The sequence below is a fragment of the Mustela lutreola genome, chromosome 12 (assembly GCF_030435805.1).
Source record: "Mustela lutreola isolate mMusLut2 chromosome 12, mMusLut2.pri, whole genome shotgun sequence".
NCBI classification, from domain to species: Eukaryota; Metazoa; Chordata; class Mammalia; order Carnivora; family Mustelidae; genus Mustela; species Mustela lutreola.
The window spans coordinates 84,892,103-84,908,054 of NC_081301.1; the positions used below are offsets into that span (position 1 = coordinate 84,892,103).

Below are 15,952 nucleotides of genomic sequence, written 5' to 3' on the forward strand. Positions count from 1 at the left end.
GTTACATTGCCATGTTATGACGTTGATGTTCCTGTGTGTTTCTGACTGGCTGTTTGTCTCTGCTTGGCCTTCTCCATTACGACTCTCACTCACATCCAGGGAATGTGTGTCCCCCTCCTAGATGGCATATTTGGCGTTCCTCATGCTGTTCACTTACACTGTGTTGGTGGAAATGCAGCCCCAGCCCACCGTGCAAGAGTGGCTCGTTATCATTTATATCTTCACCAATGCCATTGAGAAAGTCAGGGAGGTGAGTCACGCCTTCTACCTTTGTCTTCACCTCTGCAGTGAGGTGTTTGGGGCTCATAATGAAAACGGGCAGATGGGTCAAGAGTAGGGGTGAGACAGGCAATGCTAATCATAATTTGCTTGCTACAGGAAGGGTATTCAGGGGAACATCTTGGAGCTCAACCCTTACTCTTTGCCATATACTTGGCTGGTTGCTGTTCCTTGAAAGCAGTTATTTTTAAAGATGTCCTTATGTGTTTATCAGTCTTAGAGGGACGCTATCTAATTATTGTTAGACCCGTCAACTATTTGACTTCCCAGAAGTTTTTTTTTTTTTTAATGAGATTGATTTTTGTAGCCTACCATCACTTGCCCGTTGTCAGCTCCATTTCACACAAGGCATGGAAATGGCCGGGCTGTGCAATAGGTAAAGACTTCATTTATAGCTTTTGAATTATTTTACTAACACCTTTGAAAATTGAAGCTGCAAATCCCTGAGGCAAGGAGTCCAAAAAAAAACAAAACAAAATGTTCATTTTTAGTTTTGCAAATGAGTCACTTAAAAAAAAAATAACTTAGCATCCATGCCATTGTACCTGCAATCAGTTACGTACAGGACAGTTAGGACTTTGTTTTCCGTATCGATGTCTGTGTATCTCGGTGTGTATGTATCTCTGTGTCTATGCACTTAGACACTTATTTTGTCCTGGAGCTGATATGACCAACATTATACACCAAGTAAATGGATTCTTGGTAATTATACCTAAATCGCCTGCTAGTTACTATTGTGGAGTCTATAAAGAACAATTGAGAAATATAAAACAATTACCTGAATTCCACCATTTTTTAATGCTCCAGGGGAAGAAAGTTAATTATTTTACATTTGAATTTGATACTCTGTTGCAGGGGTAATTCCTTAGTAGTGACTTCTACTATGACCTTCTTAATAATTTCTCAGCAACTCACTAAGTAGCAGGAGCAGGACCAAATTGCAACATTTCTTCATTTCAAACCAGTCTCCTCTGCACTTGACTATCCCTCACAATGATAGAATTGTAGGTATATAGCTCTGCTGTAATAATTGAGTTTTAAAATGTTTTTCTGGTCCCTTAGCTTAGGATTAATGAAAGCTAGGAAAAACTTTATTATTATTATTATTATTATTTTTTGACTTCTGGTTTGTTTCTCAAATAGCTGGTTCACACTAGCAATGACATTAAAACACACTTACAGAATTGTTTTAATAATTCATTACCCAAGGATCACTGAAGTCTTTAAAATATCTAAGTGATCGTGTGATCATGTCTCGGCCTTTGGCTAAGGTTAAGTGTAAAATATCTAAGTGATCTAAGGTTTGGTGGGATTCAAATTACTCTTTAAGGGAGGAGTTGATGGACCAAAGAACATTATTGTGAGTCTCTTGGGTTATGCCCCATTCTTTAAATTTCCCCCTTTCTATCTTCTTTAGGTCTGTATTTCAGAACCTGGGAAGTTTACTCAAAAGGTGAAGGTATGGATTGGTGAGTACTGGAACATAATAGAAACTGTGGCTATTGGCCTATTTTCAGTTGGTTTCGGCCTTCGGTGGGGCGACCCTCCTTTGCACACAGCTGGAAGACTCATCTACTGCATAGACATCATATTCTGGTTCTCACGGCTCCTGGACTTCTTTGCTGTGAATCAACATGTAGGTCCGTATGTGACCATGATTGCAAAAATGGTGAGTACAATCTGCTTGTATATTCTGGAGTCCTTTGTAGTGGTTCTTTCATGGTTCACATCCAACAGTTTAACTTTTAGAATTATTCATGGAAGCACAGACATCCAGCTCATTTTGTCTCTGCTTTCTTTATAGCCACAAACTCCTATTTAACAAATGTCCTTGGAGAGTATATTGGTTGGTTGATTTGGATACTCTGCTTATTAGCTTTTTGGGTAGGGGCCAGATAATATGGTTGAATCAAATTTGTCTCTAAGCACAGTAATTCTCGAGGGTGAGATTTGCCTGAGGCTATCACCAGTAATATTTTCTGCTAAAATAGCAATTTCTCTCTTTATCTGCTCACCTCTGGCAGACTCTTAAATAGTCCATATTATGGGCCGCACCTTGTTCTAAGTACTTTGTACCTATTAACTCATTTAATCTTCAAAATGACTTTATGAGATAGGTACTATTATTATCCACATTTTGCATATAAGGAAATGGAGAGGAAGCAAATCTCCCAAGGGCATTAGTAGGGGAGTCAGGATTCAAATCGGGGCTGCCCGGCTCTGTGCGGCTGGGGTTAGCCTTCTCCAGCGGGCTCTGTACAGGGCCTGAGACCCACCCTCTGGGAAGCACAGTACTTCCAGATCATCTTTGGCTCTTCTTCCTGGAATACTCACTGCAGGGAAGGGGCAGGTTCTGGAGAAAGAAGGTTGGTACGAAAACAAAGGAGAACAGAAAAGCGCCTCCAGGACTCCAAAGACAGACTTTTTCTTTACGCTTTCAGACAGCAGTGTTTTCTCTGGTCTTGGTGACCCTGGCATTTATCAGATGGGCTATACTGAGCTAACTAATACATCTTAGTGACTTAGCACAAGTTTATTTCTCCCTAATGCAAAGTTTAATGAGTGTTCATGGGGGCTGACCTCTACGCTATAGCTCAGGGATCCAGAATCTTCCATCTTGGGATGGAGCCACGTCTGCATGTGGCTTCCAAGGTCTCCTATGGTGGGGAATGAGAGGGATGGAGAAAGTCTAACAGCTTTGAACTGTTCTGGACAGGAAGTAAAATAACTTCCTGTCACTCCACAGGCCATCGGCTAGGTAAGTCATGTGGTCCCAGCTTCGTGGAAGGCAGGCTAAGAATTGTGGAGGAGCTCACGGAATCCCCATGGCACAATTGTCTCTGCTACAGTGAACAAATGGGTCGAGTTGATGTACATTTGTAAGTGAAATGAGCCCGACCTGATCAATTTCTCAGACTATCACCAACTCCTGAAGACAGTCGTCAGGATCAGGACTCATTTGACTAATTTGAATACTCCCTATTTTTTGTTTAAGCACAGATTCTTTACCCTCAGCACAGTTAATTTTTTCCTGTAGACCCCATGGACATGGAACATATGCGCAGAGAGAAGGAGATGATTTAGCCAGAGGAAGCCCAGCTCTTCATGGCCTGGGACACTGTGCTCAGTGACTAGACAGTCTTCTTACTGGGGAGGCATAATCATGAATGCTGCTAGTGTTTGTTTTAAATTTCAAGTCTGCGGTAAAATTCGGGTCGTGCCTTGCTCTTTTGCAGACCGCAAACATGTTCTACATTGTGATCCTGATGGCCATCATCCTGCTGAGCTTCGGAGTGGCACGCAAGGCCATCCTCTCACCAAAGCAGCCTCCGTCTTGGAGCCTTGCTCGAGACATTGTGTTTGAGCCATACTGGATGATTTACGGAGAAGTCTATGCTTCAGATATAGATGGTAGGCAGGGGGTTTTGCCCTCGTGCCGAAATCAAACCTTTGTAGGTAGACTACAAAAGCAAAAAACCTGGAAAACATTCATCTGCCTCATGCAGATGTCAAAAATTGGTGGTATTCTGCTAAGTTAATGTGCTAAGTATTTCTGTGGAGCCGTAGGACTGTGATTCACCGTATCTCTCGTTCTTTTAAATTCTTTATTTGTAGTTTGTGCAAGCCAACCGTCTTGCCCTCCTGGTTCTTTTCTTACTCCGTTCCTCCAAGCTGTCTACCTCTTCGTGCAATACATCATCATGGTGAACCTGCTGATTGCTTTTTTCAAGTAGGTCATTTTAATTAAATGTGCTTATTTTATTTAAATCAAAATCAAAATTACATCAAGATGATTTCATTTAAATCAATATCCATTTTGAGTAGATGCTCATATTTGGAGTATGTAGCCTTTGGTTTTTGTGTGTTCCATTTTTTTTCCTTTCTCACTGTAGTTTTAACACGTGGGCATGAAACTATGGGTAGGAAGAGAGCAGGGCAGGAGGAAAAAGGAAAAAAACAGTAAATGGACAGAAAGCAATAAAAGCAGAATGAAAGGAGATCACACATTGTAGTAAAGGAATAAGTTGGAATCATGGAAGAATAACAGTTGCTAAGATTAAAAACTGGCTGAGGGGTTCTTGATGTCTTTTCTTTACTTGGCTCCAATGTCTCTTCTTCTACCTCACTTTTCATTTCTTCTCGGTCTGCTTTTCTGGGTCATCTCCTTCTCCTCAGTCTTGTAACATTGGAACATGCCCTGGGCCCAGATCTTGCGCATTTCTTATTTACATGTTGTTTGGTGATCTTGGTCAGTTTCCTGTATTGCCGACAAAGTCCAATGTCTGTCTCCAGCCCAGATCTCTTCCTCACACTCCAATCACAGATCCAACTGCCCCCTTTGAGCACCAGTTGCTCGTATAATAGAATTCTAAAATTCTAAATGTTCAAACTCCCGATCTCCTCTCTTTCCCAGAATAGACTTCCTCTACTCCTCATCTGTCCCAGATCTATGGAGAAGACCCACAAATTTCTGTCAAGTCTCCATTTCCCCAGTTTCTGGCATCAGAAGCCTTGGAGTCATTCTCAACACTTACCTCTCTACCTCTGCTCTGTCAGGACTGCCTGTTGACTCTGCCTTCAAACAGATCATGAACTCAACCACCCCTTGCCACCCCACTGCCACTAGAGAGCCTCCTACTTATTTCTCTGCTTCTGTCTTGGGCCTATAGTCTTTTCTCAACACAGTAGCCCCTGGTGACTCTTTAAAAACGTATGTCAGATGATGTCACTACTCTGCTCCAAACTCTCAGTGGTTTCCCATTTCAAAGCTCCTGAAGAGACCTAGAGAGCCCTGGTGACCTGGCTTCCCTGCGGCTTTTCCAGTCATGCCTCACACGACTCTTCCCCTGACCCTCTGCTCTCCAATCACAACGGCCCCTTGGAGGTTTTCAACCAGCACAAGTGTGTTTGCAGCTGCTGTTCCCTTGGCCTGCGGTGCTCTTCCTTCAGGTGTCCCTGCGGCCCATTTTCTCAGCCCCTTTCGAGACATGGCTCAGCCGTTTCCTTTGTCATTAGGCCTAGTCTAAGGATGACATTTGAAAGTGCAGCCCCCTCTCCTTCAGCCATCTCTGTGGCATGCCGGGTCCCCCTTACTCTTCTTTATACCCACTTATAAATACAAATATATTTTATTATTTATACTTTTTTTGCTGTTTATTTGTCTCCTCTATTATAATATAAGTCCTACAAGGACAAGATATTTTATTGTCTTTTTTTGCTGATGAATTTTCCCCAAGTACCAAAAAGAGTGTTTAATGGACGAAAGAAATCAGGTGAAGAGATGGGAAGAAATGAGTATTTTTTGAATGCTTCATTGATGCCAGGCACGATGCTGGGTGTTTTAAAGATTTTATTAATTTATTTGACAGACAGAGATCACAAGTAGGCAGAGAAGCAGGCAGAGAGAGAGGAGGAAGCAGGCTCCCTCTGAGCAGAGAGCAAGATGCGGGGCTCGATCCCAGGACCCTGAGATTACCACCTGAGCCGAAGGCAGAGGCTTAACCCACTGAGCCACCCAGGCGCCCCAATGCTAGGTATTTTATGCATTAATTATTTCACTGAAGAGGGAAAGATAAATCAGTGCAATGGAATCTAAGTAAAAAAAAAAAAAAGCAAAAATATATCAGAATACTTAAAAAAAAAAAGACTATTGTTATAAATATACAAGGAAGACCTATCTCCCTCTTTGTTACAAGATCATACAATAGCTGTCATCTCTTTTAGCCCCACCATTCTATCTAACATTTACTGGTGTTAGTTAATATGGCTGGGGTTTTTTTTTTTTTTTTTTTTGACATTTCAAATAACATTCAGAGAGGGTGTGAGACTTTTGTTTCTCACAAATGACAGGTGTCCAAAGAGAGGTTGAGAAATCCTCACAGACCAGTTGTCGCTCTCTAGAGAGGGAAAGACGGAGGACCAAACAAGCTGAGAAACCCCAGATCTGATTGTCCAGGGCCCCATTCCAGATTCTCCTTAGCGAGAATTACAAAAACCCCTGACCTACACTGTGAAGATCGCCACCTGCTGGTGGGCAAGGTGTAGTCTCACGCGGAATGAGCGCGTTTAACTGTGGTGGTTCTCCAGCTAGATGGTACCGGAGAATCTCCCGGAGGGCTTGTGGAGACCTTGCCATAATGTCTCTTCTGGAGTTTCTGATTCAGTGGTTCTGGGTTAGGGCCCCAGAATTTGCATTTTTGACACGTCCTTAGGTGATGCTAATTCTGTGGTTCCGGCCACACTTGGGAGAACATTGAAACTCAGTTTTCTATCTTCCCATCATCTGCTTTACGGAGTCTGTGAAACTTTCTCCCTTGCTCTTATTCTCAGCTGGCTTTCTCCAGGAAAGTTCTGCTTTCTTCTCTTTATCATGGCCCAAGGGTAGGGCTGCCTGTATTTTTATTGGCTCGTTCTGGCTTTCCTCCTCAAGTACTTCTTTGCCATCTTTCTCTAGAGAGACTAAACATTAGCCTCCGCAGAATGTTAGGATAGACATCCCATGGGGTCCTCTCCCCACCCCCATGATGGTGTAGACTTACAGGTAAGTAATTAGGAGATGGCACATTGTTTTAGAATAATGCACCACCCACCACAACTTCCATTGCCAGTTCTATGGTATCAGTATTTAACATACTATCTGCATATTAAAATTGATGTCATGAAAGGGATAATCCAGGTGGCCTACCCATAAGGGATTATTTTCATTGTAAAGTTAATGTAAATAATTTTTATGTAGTTTCTAAATCAGAGTTCTGCTTATTGATTATTTTAGGATGAACCGATTTTTCTTCTTTGTCTCTTCATTAGTATTCTTTCATTTGGGTGTGTTAACTAGGATTATTCTGTCGGTTCTCACATTTGACATTGGGAGAATCTCTTCTAGTTCGTTAATGATACAGAGAAACGTTAGCAGTTTTTACTGTGAATGGCAAATTATGGACTGAAAAGAGCTGCTTATTTGAGAAGAGATGGTGAACCAAGAATAGTGTTAAGTTCCAGAGGGCAGTTTTATGTTCATTGCATTTAAAACATTAGCATTTTTCTCTCTGATTGTAATTTCTATCTTTTTATTATTCTGATTAGCCTATTTGATTGTAGAAGGTGCTAATATATCTTGTATGGGTAGAGGAAGAATCACAAAGGCAATGGATATTATTTTTGTTGACTAAGTGCTGGGAATATTGAGCGAGCCAATCATAAAAGTTGGAAAATAGAGAAAGAATCTGTTATATTTTAGGATGCTGTTTTAAAACATTATCCCTCTATTCCCTGCAACTGACAGTAACGTCTATGTAGATATGAAATCCATCTCCAATAAACTGTGGAAATACAATCGCTATCGCTACATCATGACCTACCACCAGAAGCCGTGGTTGCCCCCCCCTTTCATCCTGCTGAGCCACATTGGTCTCCTTCTTCGCCGTCTTTGCCATCACCAAGCTCCAAACGACCAAGAAGAGGGTGATGTTGGATTAAGTATGTTTTCATTTATGGGGCACTGGGTAAAGCGTGGAGATCCAAGGTGAAAGTATGAAGTTGGGTTCAGGGCATGGGATGGAAGTCTCTGGGCCTTCCCATACAATAGCATATCGGCCCAGACCCCGGGTCTAAGCAGATACATTGATCTCATCGTGTAGTTGTGGTACCTTATGAGGAGATGAACCAGTACTTTGAAAGAAAGGAAGAGATAAGAACAGGATCTCTGCGTGAATGTTTAAGGCTCCATGTCACCTGGGAAATCAGTGTTTTCTCTGATCACCTGGGAAGTCACCCGAGTAACTCCTAGGGAGTACTCGCAGTGACCCATTACTCGTTTCCCTGTTGTCGAACGGGGAATCCAAACAGAGAGGAGTCACAGGAGGTCTTGCGGGCTGAGAGAAATTAGAAAGACAGACTTGGCTTCACTTGGAAATTAGAGTCCTGATTCTCTGCTTCCTAATCTGCTGAGAATGGAGATGATTGCGTATGGTTGTTTCATATTTTCAGTTCAAGATGGAGAAATGTGGATTCTTATTTTTCTTTTCTCCTTCTCTTCCTCCTCCTCCTCTTCCTTCCTTTTTTTCTTTTCCTCCCCTTCCCCCCGCTCCTTCTTAGTGCTTTAGTCTGCATATTTGGAGATTCTCTTAGTTCATTTTGCTTATCCATGTCTTCTCTGCAAATATGACTCTGACGCTAATTGTTATAATAGCACATTTCTTATTGTGGTTTCAGAGATCTATTGTAGTTCCTCTCAAGCAATTTCACAAATGGTAGCAGGCCCATTTCGAGGTAATTCCTATGTATAGAGGAAATATGTAAATCCATAAACCTTATCTCAATTCCTACGTCCAAAATACCCCTGAAAACAGAAAGCTTTTTTCCTCTTAAGTTAGAGAGTCATTTGGACAAAAGAAGCAGATGGGACTAATGTGAAGCCATTTATTCTCTTTATCCCTCGTAGCGTGAATATTCATTGATTCTGCTGCAAAAAAAAAACCCGGTGTGTTGGCTTTTAGGTACTGCCCTAGCCTCAGGTAGGGGTTTTACTTCACTTACGGCATATGCACTGTGTTGCCTTTCTGAAACGAGACCAGGCAAACTCTTAATTCTAAAACACAGGCGTTCCAGTTGTTTCAGATAAGGGAGTGTGATTACACACTTCACGGTGCTCTTAGGGGGCGGGTGTTATGACAAGGTTGCCAGGGTGGATATGCTTTGGTTTCTCCTGGCAGTTGTCTCAGTGCAGCATTTCTCTCTTTTTTCGAGTCACTTCGGAGTTTACTTTTCTTTCCCGCCCTCCCCAGCTCCCCTGCAAATATTCAGCCAAAGTACAACTGGACTTAATTTTTTTAAAAGATTTATTTATTTATTTTAGAGTCAGGATTGGGGGGAGGGGTAATAAGCAAAGGGAAGGAGAATCCGAAACAGGCTCTGCACTGAGGGCCGAGCCCAATGCCCAGCTTTCTCTCCCGTGACCCTGAGATTGCGACCTGAGCAGAAATCCAGAGTTGGCCGCTTAACTAATGGAGCCACAGAGGCACCACCTAACTGAAGTTAATTTAAAGGCTTATAATTACACTATAATTTTTAGGCTTCTCATAGCCCTCCCGGGGAATGGCTGTGGAACGCCTGCAAGCTGTTAGCATGTGAACCTGGTGAGAGATCCTGGAATTGGCTGGGATTTGGTCAGATTTCAGCTTCTCTTTCATCTGGGCTTATAGGATGATTCTGTATATAACTCAAGTATATTTCTGATGGATAGTGTTCATTCAGAGTCCTGGAAAATTCTTGAATTTTTGTGAAATTTCTTCCACTGCGTTAGTGAAGATTGACGTGTGCATACAGGGCAGCAGTGCCACCTGGTGGAGAGTCATGGGAATGTTCCACAGACGTTAGCCTCGCCTGTCTTTGGGTGGTTCTGTCTTTGGGTGGTTCGCTTTCAGGAATCCACAGAAGGATCAAATCAAGATAACTGCAAAGTTTCTCCCTCACTAGAGATTCTTTAATGCAAACAGGCATTTAGAGTTTGTTGGTGGGCAGGGGATGGGGGGTTGTTACTGGATTTTTTCAGTATCTGATTCTTCCACACCATGAAATCATAAAATAAGTATGTCCTTGAGTTGTGGATAGATTTTTATGGCTGAATATTGTTTTTTCTTTGCCCCATTTTATCAATTTAAAATTAATATTTTTGTCTCATTTTATTGGAAAATAAATGTTTGGATTTCTAAGTTTGAGGGAACATACGGGTTTTTCCCTAATTTAAGTGAAACCACTGAAGGAAAAGAATGCTCCATTTTAAACCTTTTTTGCAGCGCCACTTATATGTTTTTCAAGTATTAGAAACTTGCTTATGAGCTAATATTATTTTTTTGTTAGGTCAGACTGAGGGCCAAAGTAGTAGATGGAATGTGATCACTGAAGACTGACATTGATGTGTGTTAGCTCCACAATATCATGAAACAAATGTGTCTCTTTGTGAGTTAATTATAATCATGTCAAGGAAAGTGGATAGCTTCAGCCTTTGGCCGGCAATAATACCTCTGTTTCCAGTAGAGCAACTTACACAGTTGGCCCTTAAGCAATGTGGGGTTGGGGTGCCAGCCCCTTGCACAGCCAAAAATTAGTATATAACTTTTGACTCCCCTCAAACTTAACTCCTAAATAGCTTTCTGTTGAACAGAAGCCTTACTGATAATATAAGCAATCAATTAACACATATTTTGGGTATTACTTGTGTTATATACTAAGACTTAAAAGTGAACTAGAGAAAAGAGAAAGGTTATTAAAATCGTAAGGGACTGGGACGCCTGGGTGGCTCAGTTGGTTAAGCAGCTGCCTTCGGCTCAGGTCATGATCCCAGCGTCCTGGGATCGAGTCCCACATCGGGCTCCTTGCTGAGCAGGGACCCTGCTTCTCCCTCTGCCTCTGCCTGCCATTCTGTCTGCCTGTGCTCGCTCTCCCCCCCCGCCCTCTGATAAATAAATAAAATCTTTAAAAAAAATAAATAAAATCGTCAGGGAGAAAAATACAGTAGTGTGCTGTATTTACTGGGAAAAAAACCGCAAACAAACAAGAGCACATATAAGTGAATTTCAACTCCTGTTGTTCAGGGGTCAACTATATCTACAAACTCAGTGTAACAAAGTGAAACTTTCTTACACTTGCTGGATTAATTTAACAGAATAGACTTCACCAAACTTGATTTTTACCTACAGTTTATTTACCAAATAGTTGGCAGGGAAAAAAGACAATCAGGTTCTTTCCCCCATGTGCATATAAATGTAGTGAAATTTTGTTAATGTGTAGAAACAGTCTAATCTATGAGCATATTGGACAGAAAATATCTCTTGCACATGAGTCATCTTCAGATTCCCACACCTGTTTATAAGACAATAGAGAAGAACCGAGTTGGTGTTTTTATTTGTTTCTGCACAGTGCTTCTCCATTAATATTAGGAATTTGGCATGGCAAGGCAGCAGCGTTTTCTCACACAAGCAATAGTTTATTGATTTTCAACAGCAGTAGAAGAAAAGCCACTCCTACTCCGTATCAGCTTCCTATTAAAGATAAATAATGGGGAGCACCTGGGTGGCTCATTGGGTTAAAGCCTCTGCCTTCAGCTCAGGTCATGGTCCCAGAGTCCTGGGATTGAGCCTGGCATCAGGCTCTCTGCTCAGCGGGGAGCCTGCTTCCTCCTCTCTCTGCCTGCCTCTCTGCTTACTTGTGATCTCTCTGTCTGTCAAATAAATAAATAAGATCTTAAAAAAAAAAAAAAAAAAGACAAGGGGCGCCTGGGTGGCTCAGTGGTTAAGCGATTGCCTTCGGCTCAGGTCATGATCCTGGAGTCCTGGGATCGAGTCGCACATCGGACTCCCTTCTCAGCAGGGAGTCTGCTTCTCCCGCTGATACCTCTCCTCTCATGCTTGCTTTCTCTCTCTCTCTCTCTCTCTCAAATAAATAAATAATGAAAAATTATTTTAAAAAAGACAAATAATGTTTGGTTTTTTGTTGTTTTTAATGTACCCTGCTTGTTTACACAGAACTCTACCTGAGTGAGGAGGATCTGAAAAGACTTCATGATTTCGAGGAGCAGTGCGTGGGGATATACTTCCACGAGAAGATGGAAAGTCTGAATTATAGCTGTGAGGAACGAATCCGGGTGACCTCAGAAAGGTGAAAGATACATCCTTTTCCCAGTTCCCTAAAGCTGATTCTGCTGCTAGTCTGAAGAAGTAGAAAAATGGACTTTCAAAACCCAGAGGTTTGGGTTCTGCCATCCAAGTACTAACCAGGCCCGGTCCTGCTTAGCTTCCGAGATCAGATGAGATCGGGCGTGTTCAGGGTGGTATGGCCGTAGATGAGGTTTGGGTTCTCTACAGTTCTGTCTGGTAGAGTATAATATTTCTGTAATGGATAGATATTTACTGAGCACCTACTATGTCCAGATGCCCTTCTAGTCACTGGAGATAAGTGGTAAATAGGAGACAAGAGTGCCTGCTTTCATAGGATCTGTGTTCTAGTGTGTGCGGGTAGAGGGGCGAGGGGTGTGGAGGATAAATACGCAGAGAAACACATAAAAAGATGTAATTTAATGTCAGGTAAGGAGTGATGAAAAAAGTCAATTGCGTAAGGGAATAGAAAACAATGGGAGGGAGGGGTCTGCCAGAGTCAGCCCCCTGACTCGGTTGAGTTGGGTTGGACTCTTCAGGGCATAGCTTGGGGCAGGAAGGCCACTGAGAAGTTGGAGGGGAGAGACCTGAGGGAGGCGGGCCAGGCAGAGACATCCGGCGGGACCGCAGCGCCACTGGCTGCAGGGGTAGCCAGTGAGGGTGCCTGAGACAGCACGGGGTGTCCACCAATGGCAGGTAGGACTAGAGAAAGCTGAGTGCCAGGTGCTGATAGCACTGGGGAGACGGGGACGGGTGAGGCTCCTTATTTTGTTTTCACCCGGGGATAACAAATATCTGTGATCCTGGGGGTGATTCACCAGAAAAGGGAGAAACTACAGGAGGAGAAGCAAGGCAGCAGTTTGCCCCGGGAGAAGGCTTAATGCCTGGGCCCTCTCCCAGCTATAAACAGTTATACCTCATTATGCATGTATTTTTTCTGACGTCCCAATGAATAGACAGTGAATCCTTACATACGGCGTTCTTTAAAATTGAGTTACATGAAGAGCTCTCTGAATGGCTTGCTATGGGTATAAGTCCTATTTCTGGGCTTTTCAATTGCTCCCATATTATAATAATATATGATATATAATATATGATATATATTATATATATAATTATATTATAATAATATATTATATAATAGTATATCATATAATATATATATAATATTATATATATAATATTATATATATAATATTATATTATGTAAATATGTATTTAGATGGCCGATTGACTCTCAGACCAGATTTTATATTGAGAAAAAAATCAAAGATCTGTGAGCACGCAAATTCTGTTTTCCTTAACTCATATCTTCAGGCCGGAGCTTGATGAGCTTCTCTCCCCTTTTCCTCTTCCGCACATTCTGCCTCCTTCGTAGATGTGCTCAGTGAGCCCTGTGGGCCAGCCTGGCTCTCTGTTTTCTAGGACACGTGCCCAGATAGGAGTTGATGGAGCCGGATGAAGACTGGTTTCTCCTCTTACTGGCTCCATGGACTCGGGCAAGCTGGCTCTGGGTGTCTGTTTTCTTCCTTGTGAAATGCACACAGAACTAGACCTTCCTCTTAGAGGTGCCGTGAGGATGACCTGAGGTGACGTAGATGAAGTAGGTGACGGAATGCTGACCGATCGGAAGGGTTCGAAGAAAGTAAAAACAGGCTTCAAAAACTGTGAGGGTGATTTCTTTCTAAATACATCTTTTCTTTCAAATCCTAAGAAAAGGGGAGTAAATCCATAAGATGAGACGACCTCCCTGCCCCAGATTATGAATGGGGCCGAGGTCACGGAGAGCCCCTTACTTTTTACGCTGTAAACGAAGGAAGGAGTTTCAGGTGTCAGAGACGGACTGACTGAAGTTCTAGGCAGATTCCTCCAGTCACGGTGTAGATGTGAAGAGTCGGAATTCGAAATGTGAAGACAAGCAGGGATCAGTCCCTGATCCCTGGTGACTAATCCTATCACCCTTGGGGGTTAGCACGGCAACAGGGGGTTCGGGAGATACCGACATTCAAGCCATAGCAGAAGGGATGAGTAAAGACATGTTTAGAAAGAGTAGTTCAGGGGCGCCTGGGTGGCTCAGTGGGTTAAAGCCTTCGGCTTCAGGTCGTGGTCCCAGGGTCCTGGGATCGAGCCCCGCATCGGGCTCTCTGCTTGGTGGGGAGCCTGCTTCCCTCTCTCTCTCTGCCTGCCTCTCTGCCTACTTGTGATCTCTCTGTCAAATAAATAAATAAAATCTCAAAAAAAAAAAAAAAAAAGGCAGTTCATGAGGGGTGTTAGGGATGGACCTGCGGCCACGGGAGAGGGTGGAGTCCAGGAAGACTGTCCGACCTGCCATGGGGGTAATTAGGTGAAAAGTGGCGCCACCATGATAGAACAAAGATGTGCAAAAGACGCGGGGAAGGGGACAAGCAATGAGTTTCAGCTTTGAGTTGATCTCGAGGCTCCTGTTGCATATTTAGCCAGAGATTTCTAGTCTTGGATGGGAGGCTATGAAGTCCTGGGGCAAAGACTGAGCTGGACAAGGAGATTCGGGAGTTGCCTGACCCTTGTAAGACAGGAAGGGCCCGACGGGGGAAGTGATGAGGCCCGGGAAGCAAGAAAGTGAGGAAACTCAGCCGGCTGAGGGCGGCCGGTGATGGGTGCCAAGGCCCGCGTAACGGAGCAAGGAAGAAGGGCTTCTGGGGAGGAGGAGCCAGCATCGATCAGAAGAGGAGAAGGTCGACTAGGAAGCGTCGCGCTCCGAGTCAGAGGGACCTGGTGTGAACCTGGAGGACCAGACATGTACGGACGAGGAATCCAGTAACAGCCGTGGCGTCGGCGGTCGTAGGACGAGCACCATCAGTCTTTGCATATCGTTCTGTTCCTCCTCGGGTTTCCCTTGGGTAGAGGAAGGCGCGGAAGGGAGATGGGTACGTAGCTTCTGAACCATATTCTGGAGGCGTTCGTGGCTCTAGAATTGGATGACGCAGCCCCCATTTCACTCTTGAGAACATCGAGCATCCGTGTTCCCTCGTGCGCCAGCGGCCTCCCCAGGCTTCCGTTCAGGCGGTTAGCCTCCGGGAGCCCATCTCCGGGGGGTTCACAGCGGAGCCGTGGGGGGTCCCGGAGGCAGCTGAGCGAGTCTGAAGAGGAAGGGAAAGGAGATGAGATGTGTGCGGCCCCTCCCGTGAGGAAGAGGTCCCCTGCCACCTTCCAGAACTGAGTCAGCTGTGAGACGAGAGGAAGAGGAGGCCTCCAGAGGTTCTAGGTCTTCCTCTCTCGGGAACCCTGGCTACTTTTTGGCCCCAGCGATAGAAGCCAGCACTTGCCTGTCTCTGTTCTTACTCAGTGGAGTAAGATGTTAGTGGGATATTTCCCCATATTAAGCACGTTACATTTCGGAAGTGCTGTATTTTATTTTCTTAAAACCATCTCTACAGCCATCGTGGGGCTCGGACGTACAACTCTGGGCTCAAGAGTGGCACGCTCTACCTGCTGAGCCAGCCAGGTGCCCCTGGAAAATGCTCCATTTTTAAACAAGTCACACTGTGACTCAGTAGAGTCCTCGTGGGAGCAGGTCCTGTCGTTGTTTTGCTGTGAAACATTTGTGAGCACCTCCCAGCACGGGAACCATTAGTCTAACTCATTTAGCACTTCCCACACCTCGAAGGCCCCCAGTGAGAGCCTGGCCTAGATCCCTGCTGAGCTGTTCAGCCGATGCCCAGTGCCCAAGGGTGGGGGTTAATGCCACTGGATGTGGAGGTGGACTGCCTGGGTTCGAGGCCTCACTCCATCCCAGCCCTGTGCCCGGCCATGTGACCTAACCTCTTTTATGAAAGGGGTAATAGGAGTGCCTCCATTATGGGGTTGTTACACGGTTTACATAAAAATAATAAGGCAGAGCCTTTGTAACATGGCTGGCACAGAGTGAGCCCTCCGTGAGTATTGTGATTATCATGACGATTACCAGGATACTTCTTACAATCTTACTTTAAAACATCTTCTCCAAAGACCCACAGTCACACAATGACCGTCCTGGTCTATGC

At 43.9% G+C, this 15,952-nt stretch overlaps 1 protein-coding gene across 3 annotated transcripts in view; it reads left to right on the forward strand.

Moving 5' to 3' along the window:
- TRPM6 (transient receptor potential cation channel subfamily M member 6) overlaps positions 1-15,952 on the forward strand; it is a 166,239-nt gene that overhangs the window by 108,721 nt on the left and 41,566 nt on the right. For all 3 annotated transcript variants that reach the window (XM_059142330.1, XM_059142327.1, XM_059142328.1), the window contains exons 20-25: positions 122-250; positions 1,697-1,948; positions 3,516-3,690; positions 3,895-4,009; positions 7,562-7,755; positions 11,802-11,934. In XM_059142330.1, coding sequence (XP_058998313.1) covers positions 122-250; positions 1,697-1,948; positions 3,516-3,690; positions 3,895-4,009; positions 7,562-7,755; positions 11,802-11,934 — 998 coding nt within the window. The remainder of the gene's footprint in view (positions 1-121; positions 251-1,696; positions 1,949-3,515; positions 3,691-3,894; positions 4,010-7,561; positions 7,756-11,801; positions 11,935-15,952) is intronic.